Raw genomic sequence first — 23,579 nt, 5'->3', positions numbered from 1 at the left:
AGAGTTAGAGACTAGATCTTCATGGGCATTTAGTTTCCTGACTCCCATTGAAATCAAAATTGCCCTTGTGAGATTCTGTTCTGCTCAAGCTGTAGATTACTGTGGAGCTCCAGTCAGAAGCTGTATATACTTCTGCCTCCTTCTCCTGAACTGTCCCAGTGCCTTTTGCCCCTGAGACAGCTGCATTACAAAGATGAATAATGGGGCCTTGTATGCAGTTATTTTCTTAAACACCATCAAGCTGAAATACACTTCTGTATCTGAAAATACTATCCTGGCTCTTGATGATGGAGAAGGGAGAGAACTTGTTCATTTATGTTATTCCTACATTTTTCTAATTCTATCATTCCTCTTCCATCTTCTCCCTTTTTTATATACGAGGCCAAAAAACTAAGTCTGTGACAGACTATGCTGATGAAGCCCTGTTTTCTGAAAAAGACACTCAGTTGAAAAGGCAAGGATTTTTTGGGGGGTGATTTCTTTTATTGGATCAACTATATAGTTGGAAGAGATGTTAGACAAGCTTTTGGGCACAAAGTGCACAAAAAGGGCACCTTGTGCCCTGCAGCTTGTCTAACAGCTTTCCCAACTATACAGTTTAAAAAAAAAAAATTCTTGCTTCACATTTTTCCTAGACCATAAAAGCTACAACAACCCTCCCAGGCATTACAACTTCCACTGAAGCATCATTTTGAACTTAAAGAGATGTGGTGAGGCAGGTGAGAGCCAACATTTTCCTGCAGGATTTATTGCAACATTGTGCCACAGCTTGGAACCAAAAGTGACGCTGTCTAACCTATGTTTGTGGCCGAAGAAAAAAAATGCACAAAAAGAGTGGATAGACAGACCGACAGAGATGAGAAAATAAAAAGCACAAAATAGATTTCTGATTGCCTTTGCAATACCTAAGGAAGATGAAGCAGCTTGAGCATAAGTGTGAATCAAGCTGCAGATTTCATAGTCTTTCATTATTAACACTTTGAGTTATTTGTAACACAAGTAGTAGCTTTTAAATGACACAGTTTTTATCTTTTGATTCATGTACCACTTTTATTCACTGCAGAGTTGCCAAGTATGGTGTGTAGGGTTTATGTTACCTTTTTTAATATGCATGAATGATGGTTGGCTATAACATATATAACTGCTGAGTAACATATTCCTCTGTCTTAATTTGCCTCTAGATGCAAGTATCCAATCATTATGTATGGGAGATCCAATTTGCTTCTGTTACTGCATTTAATTTCTTAAGTGTATCTGTATATAACCTCTTTTTCATGATGAAAAACTTTATTGCAACAAATTCCTGCTTAAAATTCTACAAATTGAAGATCAAGTGACAGTTTTAGTTAGTTAGGCTATGTGTAGATGAAATGAGAAGCGTGTGCACAACACTTTAAAGCAGGCTAAATGCTTTTGCACTGCTTTAATGGTGTCGGTGTTTGCATGCCTCGCCAGCATATTGTGCATTAATTCCAGTCGCTGTAGGAAATTTGGCAATGCAATGCACCTTAAATGACTTGGGGGTGCAGCAAACTAAAACTCCTTTGAGGTGCTACTTCGGGAGGGCCACAGCTGCTGCGGAGGAAAGCATGAGCACCCCCCCTCCCCCCCCCCCCCCCCCCCAGCCTAGGGACTGCTCTGCCTGCTGGCAGCTTGCCTTCCCCTCCCCACTGCCAGAAAGGCAGGTAAATCAGCGGGGTATGTGCACGACACAGGGTTTTAATCAGCCCTAAATTGAAGCAGTGTTTTTTAAAACCCACCACATCTACACACAGCCTTAAACACAAATTTGAGCTTCTGGCTCCCCCTGCTGCTGATAGAGGAGTAAAGCTCATGAAAAGCCACATGAGCAGATAACTGACTAATAAAAACCAATGAAATCAGGAAGTGATTTCTCTAATTGTAGCTGATTTTTTTCTGTGCGACAGTGTTGTATAAGTCACTTTTTCTTTAGCAAATTGTTATTAAAAGACACAACTGTAGCAATTCTAGTTCACAATTCATGGAAGGAGGCACACAAAATGTATCAATTCCTGTACCATGCAACACATGCCATGTGGGTGCCCTGTGGCCAGCTGGGGCTGCAATTCCTGCAACTGAGGGGACTCAGCTGTTGACTTTGCTGCTGCCTCGGGATACATGAAACCCTTGGGGCTGGGGGATCACGGCTGTCACAGTCCCCCAGCCTTGGAGCTGCATGGCATGCCCCCACAGCTGGGAGCCCCCTCAACTGAGAGTGGTCCCAGGCGTGGGAGCGTGGTTCTTTTTGGTGCAGAGGGAGCCCAAGCAATGAGGCGAGATGGGATCTAAAGTGCAATCCCACAATCATGCCTCTTGCCATGCACTTTAAATCCCATTGCTCCTTTCCTTGCATGTGTGGAGGGGCCCCTAGGCATAACTGGGTTGTCTGGTTAATCTATGGTAACTTCACATTGTTATTTCCACAGATTGCTGTTTCTTCCCATTCAGCACACTGATCTAGATTTTGCCTTCCGTTCCAGCACAGTGACTGGAAGTTAACAATGGAATCTGAGGTTCTCCCTGCAGACATATCTGAAATGTCTGTATGTTGTAGTGCAACTATTAGGTTGTATTATACAGTCACACACAGAGCCAAAGCTACTTATTCAGGGTTAATCTGAATTAAGCTTAGTCCTTAGGCTTAGTTCTAGCATCCTGGGATGACGGATCACAGAAGCTCCAAATGCAAAAAAGTCATTTTCTTCCAGAAACTCCCTCTCTTGTAGCATTGTGCAAAGCAACTGCATTGCCCTTTTTGAGCATGAAATTAGTGACCCTCTGTTGCAGGTTTAGTGAAGATCTGAGCTGTGAAGTTGAGGTCAGGCCAGTGATGTTGTATTTACTACTCAGGGTGCATGTGTACCTCCTCGAACGAGCAGCAGATGGTAGTCTTGACCATCTTTACTCCTTCCAGGCAAATTCAATATACCTCTGGAGCAGGGAGCTGGTACCACAGTTCTCACAGCCCCCTAACTTGTCCATGACAGAATTATTCATTCCCACTAGGTTAATTTGGCTGTCACTAGTTCCTAAAAATCTGTTTTCTATGACCTCTTCTGGACTATGTACTTATCCATAGCTCTCTGCACAGCAAGCTCTTAGTATTTTCAAATGAATTGAAGCTCTATACCTGCATGGCTATTTGTTAACCCTATTACTGGTACCTTTAGAACTGCCTGGCTTCTACTATTTTTCACTATTGTTTCATGTGACTTGAAGCATCTACACAGAAAACATGAGACCCGTCTCAAATTATTACGGTATTGGGGATTTGCATTCCTCTTGAACCGCATACCTGTCAATCGCAGAAAAAACTTCCATATTTAACTTCTAAAAACCCTGCAATGGCTTCACATTGTAGACATCTTGTCAAGCTGGGAAATGATGGGATTATTTTAAATGCTGCTGACCAACCGGCATTAGAGATGCATTTGCCTGGAGACTGACAACTAAGACCTAAGTACCCTAAGGAGAGTTTAACTGTGTGCATTTTGAACCCACATTTAGTATTCATCACATCCCTAAAATATCTGCACCTAGATAAACAGCTGTTGTGTTTCCAATGAAGTTTGAGTTTAAAACCCACTATAATTAAAAGCAAAGTGTGTCTGTACTGAATCACAGTGATGCACACTTACAATATCAAGTCCATCCCAATCACTTTGACTGCAATAAGTAACTGTCCTAGTTCTCCACCTGACTATGAGAATGTGCATCGAAGGTTATACAGTGAATGATGTTGGATACATGCTGACAAAGCATACAACTGCAGCTTTCCTTGTTAATTAAAGACCACCTTCCTATGACCTGTGAATGGATTTTCCAACTCCATTTCCCTAAGCAATCAAAATTGTTCCAATATTTTAAATACAAACCGTTTGATTCATGAGTGATTGATCAAATTCATCTCTTAAAAGTACATTCTTGCTGAAAAGCATGGAATGAATAGCTGGACTGTGTCTTGCTCAGAAGAGCAAGCAATCTTTTTTTCTCTCACAAACAATAAAGAAACAGTGGAGTGTCAGAAATTGCATTTGTCCTGGGAGAAAGCCTTTTGTCCCAGGATCATACAGATACACAGGATCATACAGATATACACATCCACTGTCCTACTTCAAGTCCCCCTGAAGTATTCCAGATAAAATGTACTAACACATTTCCTAGGACATCCTGTTGTACATCTGTATGGTTATTGCATTTTATTTCAGGGACAAGCCAGCAAGTTGTGTGCTCTCAGTGGCCACCTACTGGGGAAGGCTCAGCAACGCAGCTTGAAAGGGTGACATGTAATTGGCTGTGCCACTCCTGTTTTGAACTGGGTCAAATCCTGGGACAATCCATCCTGAGTTAGATGAGATGTCTGTGAGAGGGTGGGAAGGATAGGCTGGGAATTTCTAGAGGATCCACTGACCAATGACTTCTGTTTCACCAGCCTGATTTCATTAAGTAATGCAACCTGACACGACACTGCTTTATGCACTGACACCCTGCCCAAGAAAGGAACTGAAGAACAATCCGCTGCCATGGTGGGCTTGTTGCAGAACAGTACAAATTTCCCATATGGTCCCTGTGGTGTGAGCTTCCCAGGAGCCACCATTCTGGCACCCTTCCCCCATTTATCTGCAGCCAGGGCTGGGGCTCTCCCCTTGCCTACCCATAGTTACAGTGCTGCAGCTGTACAAAGAGAATAGTGCATTTGTTGGCTTACTATACATCGTTCAGGAAAGTGGTGAAGTTTATCTAGCAGAGACCATTTCTTTTGCGTATGATGCATCTTCGGTTGGGGGTTGTGCTGACTGACCTCTGGTGGAATATATACTCTTTGGCACAGAAAAAAAAAGCTTTGTTAGTGCATTAGGACTATGACCCATATAGCCTTCCCTCCCCATTTCACAGCTGGGATAGGTGCACACATTTATAGGATTCTTCCCTCCCCATTTCACAGCTGGGATAGGTGCACACATTTATAAGATTCTTGATAAAAAATATAGAGAGATATATATAATTTATTTTATATTATTGGAAGGGTGGTAGACTAGGTAGACAGACACAAATATAAATTTTATTTGTTAGCTCAGACTAGATGTTACTCTCCCTTCACTTATTTCATCTTACATTCAAGGCCACACTGTGCCTAATCAGCCTGCAGTATCAGGAGATTGGCTTCCTAAATCTTTCAAGAGTTCATTTTATATAGAATTAGAAATTATAGCTGCTGTGGAAGGTTACTAGACTCAGCATGTGCTATTGCTCTGGCATAAATAAGTCATTAGAGAAATTGAGATACAATGGGTTATGTTTTATAGTGACACAAAGCATGAAATTCAGTAACTCATCCAGCCCAAACCAGTACATTAATCAGAAACACACCAAGTAGAAAAGAAAGAGATTCTTAGCTAAAATAAATCCTGAAGGAGGAATTGCTACAGTACATACTGCTGTGTAAGAAAGCATCTCCTGCTGTGCTCTAGAAGATGTGTGTATGTATAGGACAAAAATCATTTATTTTAAATTTGATCTACTTGTTTAAAGAGCTGCAGACATACAAGTGCAACAGGGATCAAAATGACAGCACAATCAAATGGAGTAAGAAGAAATCTCTCACTGAAAATCAGAGGTTACTGTCTGCATATACACAGGTGGCTTGCATTCACCACCTGTGTCTCTTAAAGGGGCACCCCAAGAAAGCTATTATTCTATTTAACCCATGTACACTAGTTTATTAGCATTAAATGTTACAGGGCTGAGAGATATTACAGTAGCCACAAGATGAGGAGCCCTTGGAAAGGTAATGAACAGAAATTTAGTAGCACCTTCAGAAGGCAGAGGTAAGCACTACTTGTGCTAGATGGAAATAGTTATTCAATGGTGTTAAAATGTTGCTAAGTAAATGTTATTAGGTAAAAACTGCAAGATTTGACAAAAAAGACATGTGCATGCATGAGCGGTAATGAAACAGGACCAGAATTGGTTCTGTAACAGTATCAAAATTAGGCAGAAATTGAGGTATCTGAATGAATTATTAGGGGAGTGGACTTGACCAGTACATCCTTGATGGCCCTCCCAGTGGGCAGTAGAATACTTGGTGAATTCATTGTAAGCTATAGCCATGATACCAGCCAATATACTTACATATTGTGGGCTCTCAATAGAGATGCTGAACCATTCTCTGAGAATGCATCCTTAACAAACCCTTTGCTCCTGTCTAGGAAGCTGAAGGTCTTTAACACCTAGAATCATAGGATATATCCAGAGTATTTCAAGGATGCAGCAAATTGAATTCCATGTTAATTAGGCTAATTTGGAGGGGCTTGGGATGAGTGAGAGACAACAGTTGGAATGCTTGGTGTGGGGAAAGGTGTGCTCAAGGCGTCGACTTTATTTAGCTCTAAGCAGAGTTCCTTTTTTCTTGCAGGAAGGAGTTCCAAGATCTAGGTCCAGTTCCTGTCTCATGTGAAACATGTCTCCCTACATTCACCAACCTGATCGCTGATCATTTAATTGTGCTGGTGAGATGTGGCTTTCACAAGTCATGGTTGCTGAAAGAGAGGCATTGTCTTAGGTAAACACGGCAAATCCTGAGGAAGTCTCTGAAGAGCATGACAGAGAGCTCAGACCTGCTTAAAACCCTGTCTCTATTCAAGTCTATAATAGTTTTGTCATCAACTTCAGTACAGCCATGATTTCCCCTTCTGTGTTCAATAAACAGCCAATGCAAAATATCCTTTTCATTTCCCACTTGCTCTGCTTCCGTGTCCCATCAAGTCTCCACCTGCTTGCTGCTGCAGCTGTCCTCTAAGTGCTGAAACCACTCAACCACCTCCAGATTTGGACGGCTCTGGACCTTGAGCCCAGAGGAAGTCCTGGTCAGCTGATCGTTGGCTGGCAGAGACCGTGCTGATGCTGTAATCCTGGTACAGTCCCAGCCACCCTATGACAGATTGGGAGGGCCCCAGAGGTGGAACCTTGCCAATTCTGCACAGGATCAGCTGACCAGAACCACTGCTGGGCTCTGGGACTCTGCCACACGTTCAATTTAAGATGGGATGAAAATTAGCCACAACATGATTACATATATTTTGTATAATAACTTCGTAGATGACATCCTGTTTTATTGCGCCATGAATCCCCTGAACAGTTTACACTTTAAGACGTGATTAACTTGTTAATTGTATTTTAAGTGTAACATCTGCCTAGGGCCTATATCTTTTTTTCCTCTTGTGGTTTATCACTGTGACGCAACTGAGCTTACAGCAGCTAGTGGCTTCAATTAGTTGTTATTAGATGATGACATTTTTTCTATCTGAGAACTGGAGTCCTTTCTTTGCTGCAGATTTATTTTAATGATGTCGTGATAAATTAAAGAATTGTAGGTCTCAAGTCCCAATAAAGTAGTGGACTGAGGCACTGAGAACATCAGAGTTGTGGTATATACCAGCAATGAATTACTGCATCTCCACTAACCACCTCAGACTTAAGGAAGCAGATCTTAGGACCTAATATGAGACCATAAAGAGTGGAAGGTTATTTCCTAGATGAGTGTCTTAACACTGGACCAAAGCCTTCCAGCTTATCAAAGTAACAAGAAAAAACTGGAAGAGCTTCCTTGTGATCTCTTTAGAACCCGACTGCTTGTGACAGCTGTCAACGAATATCACAGGTAACCTATTCATGTTCTACACAAGGCTGAGCCTGTCTGAGCAACATGGCTGTATTCAGTCCACTTCTGAAACTATTAGGTTTCAAAAATCAGAATAAGACCCAAGCCCCAAGAAGCCACAACCATCAATGGCACCAACTGAAGTCTGTCAACAGAGCAGGTGGCTGCAAAATCTAGCACCCTAGGATTGACGAACATAGGACCAACTGTGAACGAAAAGGACTGAAACTCTAAGAAAATACAGAATACTTCTCAAGAAATACAAGGCCCAGTGTACCAACCAATACAAAGGGGGCTGCTTTATGAAAATGTTCTTTTAAAGACTAGGATTCAATGCAAAACAAATGATCAAAGCCTGCAAAGAAGGAAATAAGAGCCAGTGAATTATAGTCGTGTGACAACCAAATCCCAGGTAAACTCCTTTACTGCCCATGGTTACTTGGCTGCTGATTAGAGTTCTGGAAGACACTTTCTTTGGAAGGGCAGGTATGAGAGACTGGGCAAGGGGATTCGTACCATTAGTTCTTGTCATTCTTAAAAAAAGGAAAAAGGAGGCAGGTTTGGGGATCTGTTATGCTGGAGCACAACAGATCATCATCATTGGGGTTATATTAACCTAAATTTAACCAAACTTCAAAGACAATACTCATGAAACACTTTTTTTTTGGATCAAAGGTTTATTTTGGATGACACAACACTGAAAAACATAATAGTTACAGATGACTTTTTGATACAGGATACGTAATATATCTTATTTTAAAAGGATCTGTGAAGGTATGCTGCATAAATACATATGGTGAAAATATATTGTATTTATTTCTTTTCAGATATTAGTTTTGTTTTTATTATGCAGCCAATTAAATAAAAAATTAGAGATCAGCATTTTAACCACTTCCTCCAGACTATCTCATCTCTAACTAGTGCAGCTGGAAAAAAGAGGAGACTGAGCCATGCCATCCCAATGGGTTAGCAGCTTTGAACATGATCTTTATAACTGTTGTTCATCATCTCAGAATGAAAATTGCACATTACAAACACAGATACTGTATAATGTTTTGGCAATGGAGCAGCTAGTTTTGTTTTGGAACAAAACTATTTACTGTAATGCCAGACAGAGTAAGAGCAATGCATGTCTCGATGATACTACAGAGTCAAAGAACTACAATGAAGGATAACGTGTAAATGCATATATATTTGTATGCATTTATTTATACACATATATGCATGTGTGTGTGTGTGTGTATGGGCCTTGTTACATGCTACACTGTGAGCTGCACAAATGTTGATCGGCTTAGTGCTAGCTTGAAGTCACACCTTCAGCGCACAGCTGACAGCCTAAAGATCGCAAGTTCGAGGCCACAGCAGAAGTGCTCACGGCGTGGCCCTGTCAGATTGCAACAAAATCTGCAAACTCTGATAAATACCTTGTCACACAAGGACAGAAAAATGATGGAAGTCACAACTTCAACTTGAGCGGCACATCTGTGGGGAGTGGCCACACCTTAACAGAACAGGAGCTGGGTTATGCGGATCAAGAGATCATCCTGTCCTGGAATGGTGTAACTTTGAGCCACAGTGTGAGTGCTTTAAGCCACTTAAAGGTGTTAACATGCAGATAATCCAGGGGTTAAGAGGTCTAGGAGCTGCCCCAAAATAAACGTGTAACAAGGCCCTATGTTTGAAAAGAATATTGAAAAACTTTGCAGCAGTTCATTTATTTTAAACACATGAAACTTATAATAGTTTGACCTCAGTACTACAGGATTACTAATAAAATTTTCTGCAGTGCAACTCAATACAATACACTTAGTGCAGAGAAGTTAAGGTTCTGGTATTGAGGAGGCTAATTTCAGATTTCATGGGAAAGGATCAAATACAGGATTCACCATAGCTCCGACAAAGCACAAACAAACCTGTTGCCACGTACATGTGAACAAATAAGGACATTTCTTTTTAATTTTTTTTCATGTACTGCTTCAGAAGTTGCTAGCTTAACTGTTTGCATTCATGCTCATTTGATATGTTTCACCAACATTTGTCTGGCACCAGTCTGTAAACCATTAACAGAATAACTACTAAAGTGGGCTCCTGTGTTTCACAGAGGTTAAAACCTACTGGCTGAGCTTCCTACAACACTCTTATCCTGAGATGAGAACTACTCCAGGCGGCGGGTGAAGTTCTCTGGGAAGAGTCCCTTGTAGGTATTTGCATCTTTGCACTGAAGCCAGTCAGATTCTTTAATGCCTGTCAGCCAGCCAGCCTCCTGCAAAGAAAAAGAGTCTGAGTTTCTCAGTTTTCAAGTACTTCAAGAGATTTATAGCTGATTTTGCACAGGAAAAAAACCCATTTGTGTTGGTGTGAAATTTTATGGACACAACTTCAAGAACATTTTACGATGCTTAGAGGTTTAATACCCAATTACAGTGAAAATTGCATAAGCAATAAAAACAGCAATTATATGTAGGCTAGATGTTATTGCTGCATAATTGGAGGATGTGTTGAGGCCCTTTGAAAACTCACATCATTTATTTCAATGAATACTGATCTCATGTAGTATAGGGGAGGTGAGAGAAGGTGGATACTTTTAGCAGGGAGGAAAACAGCTGTTTCATTATTCAAGTCTCACCTTTTACTATGCATCTTTCATTCTGATCCTGTGTTTTTGGTTACTGGTGACAAGGGTTTTATTATTAGTTTAAGTTTGTCAAGAAACCTCTGAATCCAGAAGCCTTGATGGGCTACAAAAAACATACAGGAGACCCTCGCCATTCACAGGGGATACATTCTCGTATTCCCCACAAATGGCAAAATCTGTGAATAAGGCACTGTGTTCATGAACACAGTCTGCGACCATGAACACAGTGCCCCTGGCGGCTGGAGGGCGGGGGGCCATGGCTGCGCTGGTGACAGCGGGAGCCTGGCGGTAGAAGCCCAGCAGTGGCAAGCGCGGGTTCCCAAGAAGTTCCTTTAAGTGTATTTAAGATGTGGGTCTGGCATTTGCAAATATTTGAAACCACAAATGCTGAACCCGTGAATAGCGAGGATTTCCTGTAGATTTAAATGATGGATATCTCTACTCTTTCATATTTTTTAATTCTGTATTGTGACCGAAGCAGTACAATAAAACCCTGATCAATGGTTCATGGAGCCCCTTGGTAGTCTGCAGGGTAGAATCTTTTGAAATGCTGCTTGCTCTAAAATGTGATAGAAGTAACAATGAGGGGCAAGAGACCAGAGACACTGATCTCTTTGACCCTCTATATCTGTTCTTCTATGAGAAGAATAAATGTCAGATGTGGGAAAAAGGAGATAATGGGTCATATATTTCTAAGCACTTAAAGTATGTACCCACAGCTCTGTGTTAGACCGTGGTACCCATGTCAGACTACAGATTGTCAAATGTCTGCTCTGCAGGTGCAAGCATTTTTTGCTGGTCATTTGAATGTATTCATGCTGATTGTTATCAGGATGTACAAGGAGTGCTCTTGATCATACTCCGCCACACAGCACAAAGTCATGATGTCAAACCATGATTATTCAGTTGCTCCTTGAAACTCTATTCAGTGATGAAGTGGCTCTCTATTAAGTATTAAGTACCACTGAAGCTGGTTAGGCTGACAGCATTTTTAGACTGGCACTGATATACACTGGGGACATTTAACTAGGAAAATATTTTTAAACCCGGTGGTACATCTGAGACAGAAGGGGCAGTGGTAAGTGACAGCCTCCTGAGCAGAAGGCAGATCTGGCTAGAAATCTGTGATGACAATACTCAGTCTCAACCAATAATCAGTTCAGCACAACTCTGTTAGAAAAAGGGAAGCAACCAGGATCAAAACAAGCACAACATGTTTTGTGTGATATGATCTGGAAATATGAATTGATGCTACCAAATATAAAAGAAATATGGCTTTAGACAGGCCAATTTTGAAGGAGGAAAAAGAATAACTGAGATAAAAAGACTCAGTATAATACTAGAAAGTACCCTAGTAGAGGACAAAAAGATTAAGTTTAATGGTGATGCTAAACATGAAGGGTAAATGTACACTGAATAATAAATATATTAACACAATGGTTTTAGAGATATACATACATATCTATCTATATATATCCTTTAATCATAGATATGATATGTGTGTATGTATACTTCTTATACCATATCTGTCTGTCTACCTATCTACATATATTATCAATCACTAAATCTAATTTACTCCAATTATTGCTACTGAATTGTACTCTAGTGCTATGTACAACAAGACAAGAATATATCTTTTAAGTTAATCAAGACAGAACTAATATTATATTTAATACATAACATGCCAAGACAACAGAGTTAAAACTACAAGCCTGATTCCCTTATCCCTATAACCTAGTGTCTTATTCCGTAAGTAATGTCACTGAAATCAGTTGATCTCTGTCAATTAAACAATCGCTTACCAGAAAAGGGGTAATGGAATGTAGTTGCATAAGAATGTAGGGTCACACTGAATAAATAACTGAAACAGTATGCTAGAAATAAAAAAAAGCTCATGCTTTTACATTACTCTGCTCCCTATACAAAAGACTCTCGCACCCGCCCCCCCCGACTGGTAGCTCCTACGCCTGAGGTGGGGGCACCAAGGGTCCCCCCGCAGCCGATTGCTGAGCCGGGGAAGCACAGTACCCCTCCCCCGTGGGATGCTCAATCCACTCCATCATCGCAGTGTTCATGAGCTGTGCCTGGTACCTTGAGGTATGTAGAAAAAACATTTAAAGCTGCGTCTATGTCTGAATCACTGATTCTCTGAATCAGCATTGAATCTTCAGATTCGTATTCGGCCGCATGAAATCAGGACAGTGATCTGAATTGATGAATCAAATCACTGTCCCCCAATTCAGGCTGAATCCAAATCTGAATCAAATGCAGCCTGTTTCACACACCCCTAATCACTAGCTCTTCTAAAGAATACTGTTACATAGCGTTACAGAGCACCTGATAGCCAACAGTGTTTTCAAAAAAGGTCCCAATATTTCAAACACTTGCCCTCAGAAGTGGTGCTCTATTTCTTGAGATTTCCTGGAGAGTGATCAATTAATGTGGCAGGATCAGAGCAAGAAATGACAAATAGATGGTTTCCAAAAACAGAGACACTCTCTACATCTTCCCTTACCAATGGAGGAGAAACAATTTTATTTCATTATTGCAAATGGCTTTAGTGAGTCCATGAATGAGAAAATCCCTTTGTGCACCTCTGTAAACTCTCAGCCTACAGAATACAATCTTTTAACAACAAGATAAACCCTTTTTGGGCCTTGTCCTCTATGGCTTATATAGACAAAACTCCAGTGGACGTTTCTGGGCATTAGCTGCAGAGCCAGTAGGGTTTAACTGTGCTTCCAGAATTTGTATTGTGGGACACATAGCTCTCCAGAGAGGAGACTTACAGGCTTATCACACTCACATCAACACTTCTGTACAACTTGGTTTTAGACTTGCACAATCTGTAAGTAGCATCAGTGCTCTCTGTGGGCTAATTTGTATTGATCTGTTCAAATCCATACATAAAAAGTCTTAACAGCAGATTACTGTGTAATCAATTTTGCTGTAACATTAAAACAAGATGTTACAGTGACCTAAGGAGTTAATACATTTTCACACATACCACCCTTTCCCCCAAAATCAGTCCTCCAAAATTGGGATGCACATCTTAAACAGGGAAGCTGAGTTTTCTTCACTGGAATAGAGGCAGGTAGAACAGAGAAAGCAGACACTGACTTGCAGCTACCACACCTTGATAGAAAACTGATTCAGATGTTTCCCAGGCAGGTGGCTACCAATTTAGGTGTCTTGGGGTGACATCCATTCTGCAGCTCCATACCTCCCCTAACACAAGGCCATGCCTCGCACATCGCATCCTTCACTCCCTCCCGCTGTGGTCCCCTCTCTGGCTCACCCTTAGGCCCTAGCCCAGCCTTCAGGCCAGTCAGAATACTGAGCCTCTTACTCTGGGCAGTCCTTGCACTGGGCCCCAGGCCCTTTGACCCCACTTTGGGTACTGGCCCCAGCACGGACTAGTTGAGGGTACCTCTGATATCTTCTAATAGAAACACTGAATGGTTGCAGAAACATATCTTACCAAGTTTTCGGGTTTAAAAAACCTTTGTCAGGCTGGGGGAGCATCAAGTTGATATGTGTGTGCTCTTCCTGGATGGAATGAATAGTGAAGCAGCCAGAGGCTGGCATACAATGCAGGCAAGAAAGCTGGTCAGTGAAAATGTAAACTGAGGCATCAAGGGTGAGAGACAGGATGGGGAGAGAGGGGAAGGGGGATGTAGCAACTAAAAGTGGAGAAGTACCTGGGGAGTCAGATGTCAGGCAGGTTATAGTGCAGGGGTGGCAAAATATGGCCCGCAGGCCAGATCTGGCTTGTGAGGCCATTCTATCCAGCCTGCAGGGCACCTAAAAAAATCTGGAAAATTTATCTGTCCTTGGGTCCTGTCAAAAATGACAGAAACCAGGGGCAGTAGGACCCAGGGGAATCCTTGGTGGGCTCCTGCAACAACAGGGCCCGACTGGCCCCACCACCCCAGCCAGAAGCCCCAGCCTGGGACCATGTGGCTGCACTGGCACTGGAAGCTCAGGTAAGGGGTGGGGGGAGGGCAAGGAAGAAGCTGGTGCGGAGCATGGGGAGAAGTGGCCCCTCCCCCGCCCCATGGCTGGCACTCCCTGCTACAGCCACTCGCAGTCCATGCAGGGCTGTCCTTAGCAGGCACAAGCAGCCCCATGCAGGCTGCAAGTAGCTGCAGCGTGGGGTGCCAGCCATGGGGCAGGCAAGGGGCACTCAGCACCAATTTGTAACCCGGTCCCACGCTGGCTCTGGGCTTGCCTGTTGGGGCAGCTGCGGCCCCCCCACTTGCCATGCTGGGCAGCGTTTGCTGCTGCTGCTGCCCACCAGAACTCACACTGTGGTAGGCTGCAGTGCAGCTGCCACTGCCACCTTGGTGCTGCCCCACACGCAAGCTCAGGGTGGGCAACAGCAGCAAACACTGCCCGGTGCAGCCATCGGGGGGGGGGGAGGGGCGCAGCTGCTGCCACCATGGCACAGCCCCAACAGGCGAGCCCAGAGCCAACGCAGGGCCCAGACTCGCAGTGGGGGTGGGTTACAAGCTGGTGCTGAGTGTGGGGGAAAAGTGGGCCCTCCCCCGCCCTGTGGTCAGCGCCTCATGCTGCAGCCGCTCACAGCCTGCATGGGGATGCCCGTGCCTGCTCAGGACAGCCCTGCATAGGCTGCAAGTGGCTGCAGCAAGGAGAGCAGGTGAGGGGCCGCTTTTCCCCATGCTCCGCAACAGCTCCTTCCCTGCCGGTGAGCAGGAGCTCAGGGCTGTGCACTGCCCCCTGCCTGTACCACGGGGCTGAGGGGGCACTGGGAGTGAGTGGGCATGGGAGCACAGGGCCCGTGTGTCCCAGGACCAGCATCAGCAGGGCCCCAGAACAGGGCAGCAGGGGTACAGGGTCCCAGCTGGCAGGGGCTCTATGGAGCTGAGCCAGCTCCCCCTTCTCCCTGCTGCTGCAACCCAGCCTGGCACCACAGACCCCTGCCAGCCTGCATCCTGTTTTGGGCCCCACCGGTGCTGGCCCTGGGACACTGGTCCCAAGATGGTGCCCAGGGGGCAGGGCACCTATCAAGGGGCAGGGCCACCCATGTGACCCTCAACAGCTTGCCAAAACTCGGTAAGTGGCCCTCTGCCCAAAATAATAGCCTGCCCCTGTTATAATGTGTCATAAATCCAATGTCTGTATTGAGTCCATGAGTTTCTGTATCTAGGAGGTTGCTGAAGTGAAATTCATAGGCTCCTCTGTGAAAAGTGGTTTGTAAATTCAAACAAGCACTGAACTTCACTAACCTCATCACCAGAAGCCAACTTCCTATAGCCCAACACACACTGAATGAATCCAGACCATGCCATGACAAGAAATACAAAACCTGCCAACATACTAATCCAATCTATTACAGACAAGAATACCCAACTACCTGTGTGGTCACATTTCTCATGAAAAAGCCACTATGTCTCCAGTCTCTCAGGCCTGATCCTCAAAGGGAATTTACAAACCACTTTTCACAGATGAGCCTATGAACTTCACTTCATCAACCTCCTAGATACAGACACTCAGGGACTCAATATAGACATTGGACTTATGACACATTATAACCTGCCCAACATCCGACTCCTCAGGTACCTCTCCATGTTTACCTGCTATTTCCCACTTCCCTCCACTTCCCCCACCCAGCCTGTCCCTCACCCCTTAACACCTCAATTTACCTTTTCACTGACTGGCTTTTTTGCCTGCACTGCATGCCAGCCTCTGGCTTCTTCACTATTCATTCCATCCAGGAAGAGCAGGGGGTTTTCCCAGTGCAGGTGAGATTCCAGCCCACCCACCTGTTTCTGAGCCAACTGCCCACCCCTCTTTCACCTGCCACACCTTGATGGAAAACTGCTTCAGATGCTTCCCAGGTGGGACACTGCCCATTTAGGCACCTGATGTCTAGGGGTGATATTCATCCATTCCATAGCTTCATACCTTCCCTAACACTGTGGCCCATGCCTCTCAGATGGCATCCCAGGCAGCTAAGCTCACCTGGAGCCTCACAACTCCACTGTTGTGTACAGGCACGTGGAGCTTGGGGAACCCTTTAGGCCTCACAGATCTTATAGGTCTGGGCTTTCTCTAGCCAGGACTGTGTGTTCGTGTGGTGGCTGGAGGTTATAAGGCACCTCCTACCCACTTTTCATCAAGGAGGTTTGCGGTCCTGGCATTTCTTGTGGGCTGCCATGTCACTGGTAGTCCCACCAGGCCTCCCGACCCTGGAAGGGTGCAGTTTTAGTCATGCCTAGGACCTGGGGCCTCCTCCTTACCCACAGCCCCAGCCCATACCTTCAAGTTCATCCTGGCACAGGAGCTCAGCAGGGAGATGTTCCTCCTCTGTTGGCTGGTGACACAGTGAGTGCCACCTCCAGCTCTGAGGCTGGGGCATTAAATGGTTTTTAAAAAAAAATAAAAAAAGGAAATAGGTGCAGACAGAGTGAGGAGGATGGCATTCACTCCGTCTACATGTGGAGGTTGGGCAACCCCAGCAGCGGGAGGTCCACCTTGAGGAACACCAGCTGCTCCACCAAACCGGGATCCAAGGAGAAGAGGTGGGGTATCGCAACATCCCCAGCAATACTGAACACCCTCTTGCTCAGAACACTTTTCGGTGGACAGGTGTTCCTGGGCAACCATGGCCAGATCCTGCCACATCTGGCTGCAGCTTGCCCAGTAGGACAAGGGGCTGCAGAGCAGCGAGTCCAGGTCCTCGGCAAGATAAGTAGCCACCAAGGCCTTGGCACTACCTGCTCGATGCTGGGGTCTGGTGCCTCTGGACCCCAACGTGGAAGCCATGCCCTTGGCCCACATTGGCAGTGCCTGTGGTGGAGGAGGAGACTGGCTGGTGGTTGGAGTGCTGGCACAGGAAAGTGGATCCCCCTCTTCCATGTCCCCCCGCATCTGCCCTTCTGCCTCCCTGACCCTGTTCACCAGCACCTCCATCCTGTGATCCAGGGTTTTGCTGGCGCAGATGCTCCCCTTCACCCTTGGGTCACACATGCCTGCCAGCACGTGGACCATACTAGACTGCAACAGATCCAGACATTTCTTGATGCCCTCCTACAGCCGCTTCACCAATGCCTGCACTTCTGGTGACAGCAACTCGCCCCAGGCAGGGACATCAATCCCCTGGAACTTCTCCATTTGGTTCTGAAGCTCCCTCATTATGGGGATCACCTGGCTAAGGAGGGTATCCGCAGTGCTGAGGCTTTCGGTGGCCTCAAAGAAATGGCTTGAGGACCACCAAGATCTGGGAGATGGTATCCCACTCTGTTTTGTTAAGGGGGCTGCTGATCCAAATCTCCCTGAGCAAGACCATTGCATGGATGGCCTTCTGTTGCTCAACCAGCCTTTTGAGCATCAGGTATGTGGAGTTCCACCGTATCTCCACATCCTGAATGATGTGCTGCTGGATGCTCAGCTCTGCCTGTTTCTCAAACAGTATCTTGCCCCTCTTGATGCTCCAGTGGAAGTAGCCCGCCACCTTCCTGCATTTTGAAATGAGCTGGCTGGTCATGGTAGTGACGGCACCATCACCAGCAGCCCTGTCCCCTTGACTATGAGGTGGAACTTGTATGCCATACAGTGGATGCCAAAAAAGTTGGCATCACAGACCACCTGAAATATATTGGCCCCATTGTCAGTGAACATGAACCCACAGGTGAGCTCACCCTGCCCAACGAGCCACCCCTGCACCATGCAGTTCATGGCCCCCATGATCTCCCTTGCCATGCGGCTCCTTCATCACCTCTGCTTGAAGGAGAGCCCACCGATGGCCTGATTGATTGCACCAGTGCCCTGTGAGGGAGACGTAGGCATGATCTCCACCCCAGAAGCTCCAGATGTCCAAGGTGAAGTGTAAGGCCACCTGCAGACCTGCCTTGTGCATCACCTTCCCTCAAGTACTCCCTGATGCCTCATATAGGAAGAGCACCACTGTTCTGCTGAAGGTGGTGCATGCGGGCACGTGGTATGATGGGGTCACGATCGCCATGAGTTGCCTGAACTCTGGCCGCTCAACTAAGAAGGACTGTCCATCCAGAGCAAGCATACCCACAATGCTCTGGGTGACCTCACTTGCCTTGGGAATGAGCCCCCCTTTCCTTCTGCCTTTCCCCCACTAATCCAGGGTGGTCTGCCTCTGCTTCTGGGGGATGGGGGCTTTGGAGTGAGATGGGAACTTTCTTTTGGCCATGCTCCCACTGGTGCCAGGCAGAGGAGGAGCAACAGCAAGGGGTGGTGCCTCCTGATCTGCATCAGCAGCCCCATGGTGCTAAACTGTTTCTTGTCCTTACCCTGGCTGGTCTTCCATCAGCAGCACAGGCAGATAGCATACTTGGGATCTTCTGCCACCTCAAAATGATCCCATACTACACCACCCCCTAGCTTCTGGGGTGTGGGTGGGGATCCTATCTTATCCCCTTCCTCAGCAGGAAGAGGCATAACAACAGGGAAAGCTGAGACACTTGCCCCCACAACCTCCTCCACAGCACATTCCGGAGAAGGAGACCTGGCTCTAGGGGAACTCTGAGGGGTGTGGAGCACAAACTCAGATTCCCACTCCTTCCCCAGAATTTCCCTGGCTATGGCACTGAGCTCCCCTGGTTCCATATCCAGCTCCTCCTCTGGCACTGGGAGGCTCACGCTGGGAACTGAAATTGGGCTGGAGGAGACGGTCATGCCGGTGCTTGTCATGCTGGTGGTGCTGGGGGTTATTATTACTGCTGGTGTTAGTGGAGGTGGGGCAGGTGCAGATACTGCTCCCACCTCCTTGCTGCCACTAGCAGCAGAAGCCTCATGCCTACCAGGGAAGAGGGTGCGTCTAAATTGGGGGGGGGGGGGTGGAACTTACAGCTCTCCCTCTGCCCACTCTTGTTCCCCTGGCAGAAGACCTGGCACCTGACTTTCCAGCACGCTTCATAAAGTTTGCTGTGCTGGAAAATGTGTGTGTGTAATAGCAGGAGCCTTGAAGGCTCAGATCTGTGTGTTTACTATATCTTCTTCTTCTATCTGCTTCTTTGACTATATCTATGTGTTTACAATATCTTCTTCTATCTGCTTATTTTACTATATCCTTTATTTACTATATCTTCTTCTATCTGCTGACTATATCTTGGGTCTGTAATATATTGGAAAGTTGTGCCCAATCCTTTCCAAAAAGAGAGACTGGCAGGAGACTGACTAGAAAGCCAGTCACTGGAGCCAGCCACAGTACCTTTCACATGCTGTTGCTTCCGGAGAGACAGCTCACAAAAGGGACAAAAAGGATTCATTCGGAGCCTTATATGCTACTTCTCCATCCCCCCCCCCAGAGCACTGGGAGTGGAAGGGACCTCAGGGACAGATTGCAGACACTGGCCAGCTACAGATGTCAATATCAGAGCAGTCTTTCCCCCTGCCTCCCTCTCCCGAGTTTCTGTTTTCCTGCAAGCCTGCCTCCAAAACTCCAAAATTTTCCAAAACATTTCTGAAATGTTTTAGATGGTTTCATTTCATTTTGGAGATGTTTCAGAGCCTTCTGTTTCATTTCAGATTCAGTGTTTCGGGTGCTGAAACAGGCCAAAACACCTCTGAAATGAAATGGCTGCCAAAAGTTTGCACAGCCCTACAGGTCATATTCCATGTTGCCTTTTAGTTTCAAGGGATAATTAAATAGGAAGATTATTTCAATCTCCTAATATTTTTTATTAATAATGACATTTTAAATGAGTAATGGAAATATCACAAACAAAGGATAAATCAATCTAAGAAAAGGTTCTTCGGTTGTTACCTGGTCAGCTGTGGTGTCAGAAGAGATTACTAGTACTACGTCTCCTCGTTTTAAATTAAGCTCATCATTATTAGCTGCCTCAAAATCATGTAAAGCTTCAACCTGAAGGAAAGAATACAATATATGTATGCATCATCTAAAGTACCAGGAAAAGCAAAGCAGAAACAAGCTCTCCCAACAAAAACCTCTTTTCCCCTCTTGCAATTAAGATTAACAATGTTCACTGATACTATACTCACCACCACACAACAATAGGATTAAACTATATTGAAACTGATCATTTTAAAAGTTCAAGAATATATGCTATATTAACAGACCCATTGATGTCAGTATTTTATTATGTTTCATTAGTTTTTTCTATTAAATAAAGAAGAATAGTTTTTTCCATCAGTTTTTTTTCTATTAAGTAAAGAAGAATACAAAAGTTTTACTATTCAATCATTTCTACAACCACTAGCTGGCACTTCCATATCAAACCAAACTGTCAGGGCCTTGATGGCATGGAAAGCTGTACCATTCTGTAACAACTGCCTCTCAGACAAATCTTGCTTTCTTTAGTTCTTATTCTTGCAAATCCCCCACTGTTGTCCACAGAAGCTGGCCTGAGTAAAGGAGTCAGGATTGGAACATCTCTTTTGCACAAACTGGGCAGACTTTTGAGAATCACAATAATGTACTTGTGCTATCTTTAAATCTAGACACTTGATTTACATTGAATGTAACTAGTTCCAGGGCAACACTGTAATAGTCCAATGTGCTGTCAGGATGCATCTACACATGCAATTAATGTGACTGAATAAGTGCTAGTGAAATTTTAGCCTGAGTAAACTAATCCTCAGGCAGGTGGATGGACTTGATGATCTTCCAAAATCCCTTCCAGCCCTAACGTCTATGAATTTACTCCACTGTCAGATAGTACCCATGTCTGACAGGACTATCCAATGGCACTGTAAATTAATCTACCCTGGCCCAGTCACTGTACGCATGCAGATGGTGATGCTTTCCTGTACAGTAAATTAGTCTACTGAGCAGTAAAGTGCATATGTAGATGCACCCTCAGAGAACTAGATGGTAGACCTAACTCCTAGTTTCTATCCTTTACTCAAGAGAATGTGGTGAAAAATAAGACGATAAAAAAACATTATCAGCATATCTGAATCAGAGTCTCATGACTTGTCTCACTCTTACCTATATAGAAGACAAGACAGGGTGGCACCTTGGAGACTTACTTGTTCAGAAAGGCACAAGCTTTCATGGGTGGCAGCCTACTTTGTCAGATATTATGAATGGAGTCATAGAGCGCTAGAGTACCAAACAGAAAGGAATAAAGTAATTTAAATAAATGCTTGCATTTGTATTTAAATAAATGTAGTCCTTTCTATTTAGTACCCTGGCTTTCTGTGAGGTCATACAGAGCATCTGATGAAGTATGCTGTCACCTACAAAAGCTTATGATTTTCTGAATGTGTTAGTATTTATTGTGCCACCATGGCCTCCCTTCTACTTAACTTCAGACTTACATGGATAACTACTTCTTTCTTGCCTCAGTTTTATTCTGAAATTATGTAAAGTATTTGTATATGAGAACAGATGAATAAATCTGTTGAGTATAACAATGGACTGCAATGGGACTACTTAAACTGAAATATGCAAATTATAGTACAAAATAGAAGTTTATTTATCCTTAATGAGTTTTCCTATTAGTAAAAAATTTTGAAATGAGAAATATCATTAGAATCTAAAGAACCAAGAAACATGAAGGTTCTTACCACCCAACTCTGAAGGCTGAATTTCTTTTAACTGCTTCTAGAAATCTGATGCTTTTCTGTATGATCAGCTATTCTTACAATAAATACATTCAGAGAATGAAATCAACAATACAATGACATCAATTTCAGTAGTTTTTTAGCGATGGATTTTAGTGCCAGGAGGGGACCTTTATGGTCATGTAATATGATTCCATGTATAATGCAGGCCATTGAATTTATCTCAATATATTAAAATAATTTAGTTATTTATTAGAAGAATATAGTTGCACATTTGACTGAACTCCAGAACTGGATATGAATGCATAACACACGTTTTACTTGCACTGATGTTTCACCAGCTCTCTTATGTAAAAAACTAAAAAAAAGGAAAAATACAAAAAACCTAATATAAGCCAAACTCAGGCTGAAATGTTTGGTATTTAACAATGCAGCTCTACAGCTTAAAAAGACTGTGCCACTGAATTTTAAATCTAAAAGCTAGATTTAAAGGGATATTTGAAGAATGTAAGAATAAATACTCAAGTAAACCTTAAAGAGAAATCCAGGTGGCATTCCACTGGCTGCATCCTCTACTGATACAGGTAATGCTGGAGAAGGTGTTGCCTGGGTTTCCTCAATGGTTTTCTGCTCACTTACAACTTCAGAAGTTTCACTAGTATGACTTTCAGTGCCCTGAGTGCTAATGTCTTCCACAACATCTTTGGACTCATTCATTATGACTTCATGTTCTTCTCCCTCCCCTTCATTGTTTGATGCTGGCTCTATTACTACTGAAGGGATGCTGCTGACTTTTTCCTGGGGAAACAAAAAATTGAAAGAACTTTTTGAACTAAATCTCTTCCTATAAGATTGCATGAAAACCTAACTCTTTTAAATTGCTCATCTATCCAAACTAGAAAATAGGAATATAATTTCCTCTCACTTACAGAGACCTAGTCTCCATTCTTGCGTATTCTCTACATTTCCACAAAAGACAAAGAACACTTGTTATAATAAATGATACAAGATACTCTGCACCTAATTCTGGTTTCACCTAGGGCTCTGTTTAGTATCAATGGAAATTAAGAGAGTCTTTCTATTGGCTTCAGATCAAGCTAATACATTGCTGTAAACCAGGATCAACTCCACCGAAGTCAATGTAGCAACAGTGAGAAAGCCTTGTAAGAATTAGGCATTCTACATCCACCTGCATAAGTTTTTACAGCACTATAAATCCACTGGATTCCAACGATTTACTCCTGATTAGCGTGATGATAAATGAGAGCAAATGTGAAGCTCCACTACAAATATTACCATCAGATTAAAAAGATTCAGTTCAAAAAGGATTTTGTCAAGCTGTGATATAACACTGTCCCCCGCCCCCCCCCCCCCCCCCCAAAAAAAAAAAAAATGGAGTAAAGCTCTAGGCCTTAGCTAGCATTTGTGGCTCTGAAAATCACTCCCACTGAGCACTCACCACTCCTACTGGCTTCAGTGAGAATTACAGGTACTTGTCCTCCCTAATCACCAGAGCACTTGTTTTGACTTATTACAAGAAAAGTGCAGATAGCTAAGATTTCCATTTGAAGCATGAATGAGCAATATTTGACAAAACACTTCTCTCCAGATTTATAGTTAATGGGATGAAATATCTTCTGCTTACATTTAGGATTAATTCAGCATATGATATGCATTTGAAAGTGTATCTATGAACTAGAAAATCATCTGAAATTATTCTAGGAACGCTGAGTC

At 43.9% G+C, this 23,579-nt stretch overlaps 1 protein-coding gene across 3 annotated transcripts in view; it reads right to left on the bottom strand.

Moving 5' to 3' along the window:
* Positions 1 to 8,338: 8,338 nt before the first annotated feature.
* The window catches only part of AMPH (amphiphysin), a 200,565-nt gene continuing 185,324 nt past the window's right edge, over positions 8,339 to 23,579 (bottom strand). For all 3 annotated transcript variants that reach the window (XM_019483395.2, XM_019483396.2, XM_059728675.1), the window contains 3 exons: positions 22,377 to 22,643; positions 20,080 to 20,181; positions 8,339 to 9,944 (listed from right to left, as the gene is read on the bottom strand). In XM_019483395.2, coding sequence (XP_019338940.1) covers positions 9,837 to 9,944; positions 20,080 to 20,181; positions 22,377 to 22,643 — 477 coding nt within the window. In that variant the 3' untranslated portion in view covers positions 8,339 to 9,836. The remainder of the gene's footprint in view (positions 9,945 to 20,079; positions 20,182 to 22,376; positions 22,644 to 23,579) is intronic.

Source organism: Alligator mississippiensis, chromosome 5 (genome assembly GCF_030867095.1).
Source record: "Alligator mississippiensis isolate rAllMis1 chromosome 5, rAllMis1, whole genome shotgun sequence".
Taxonomy (NCBI): Eukaryota; Metazoa; Chordata; order Crocodylia; family Alligatoridae; genus Alligator; species Alligator mississippiensis.
Note: the sequence above shows the minus strand (reverse complement) of the source record. Positions and strands in the feature narration are given on the sequence as shown.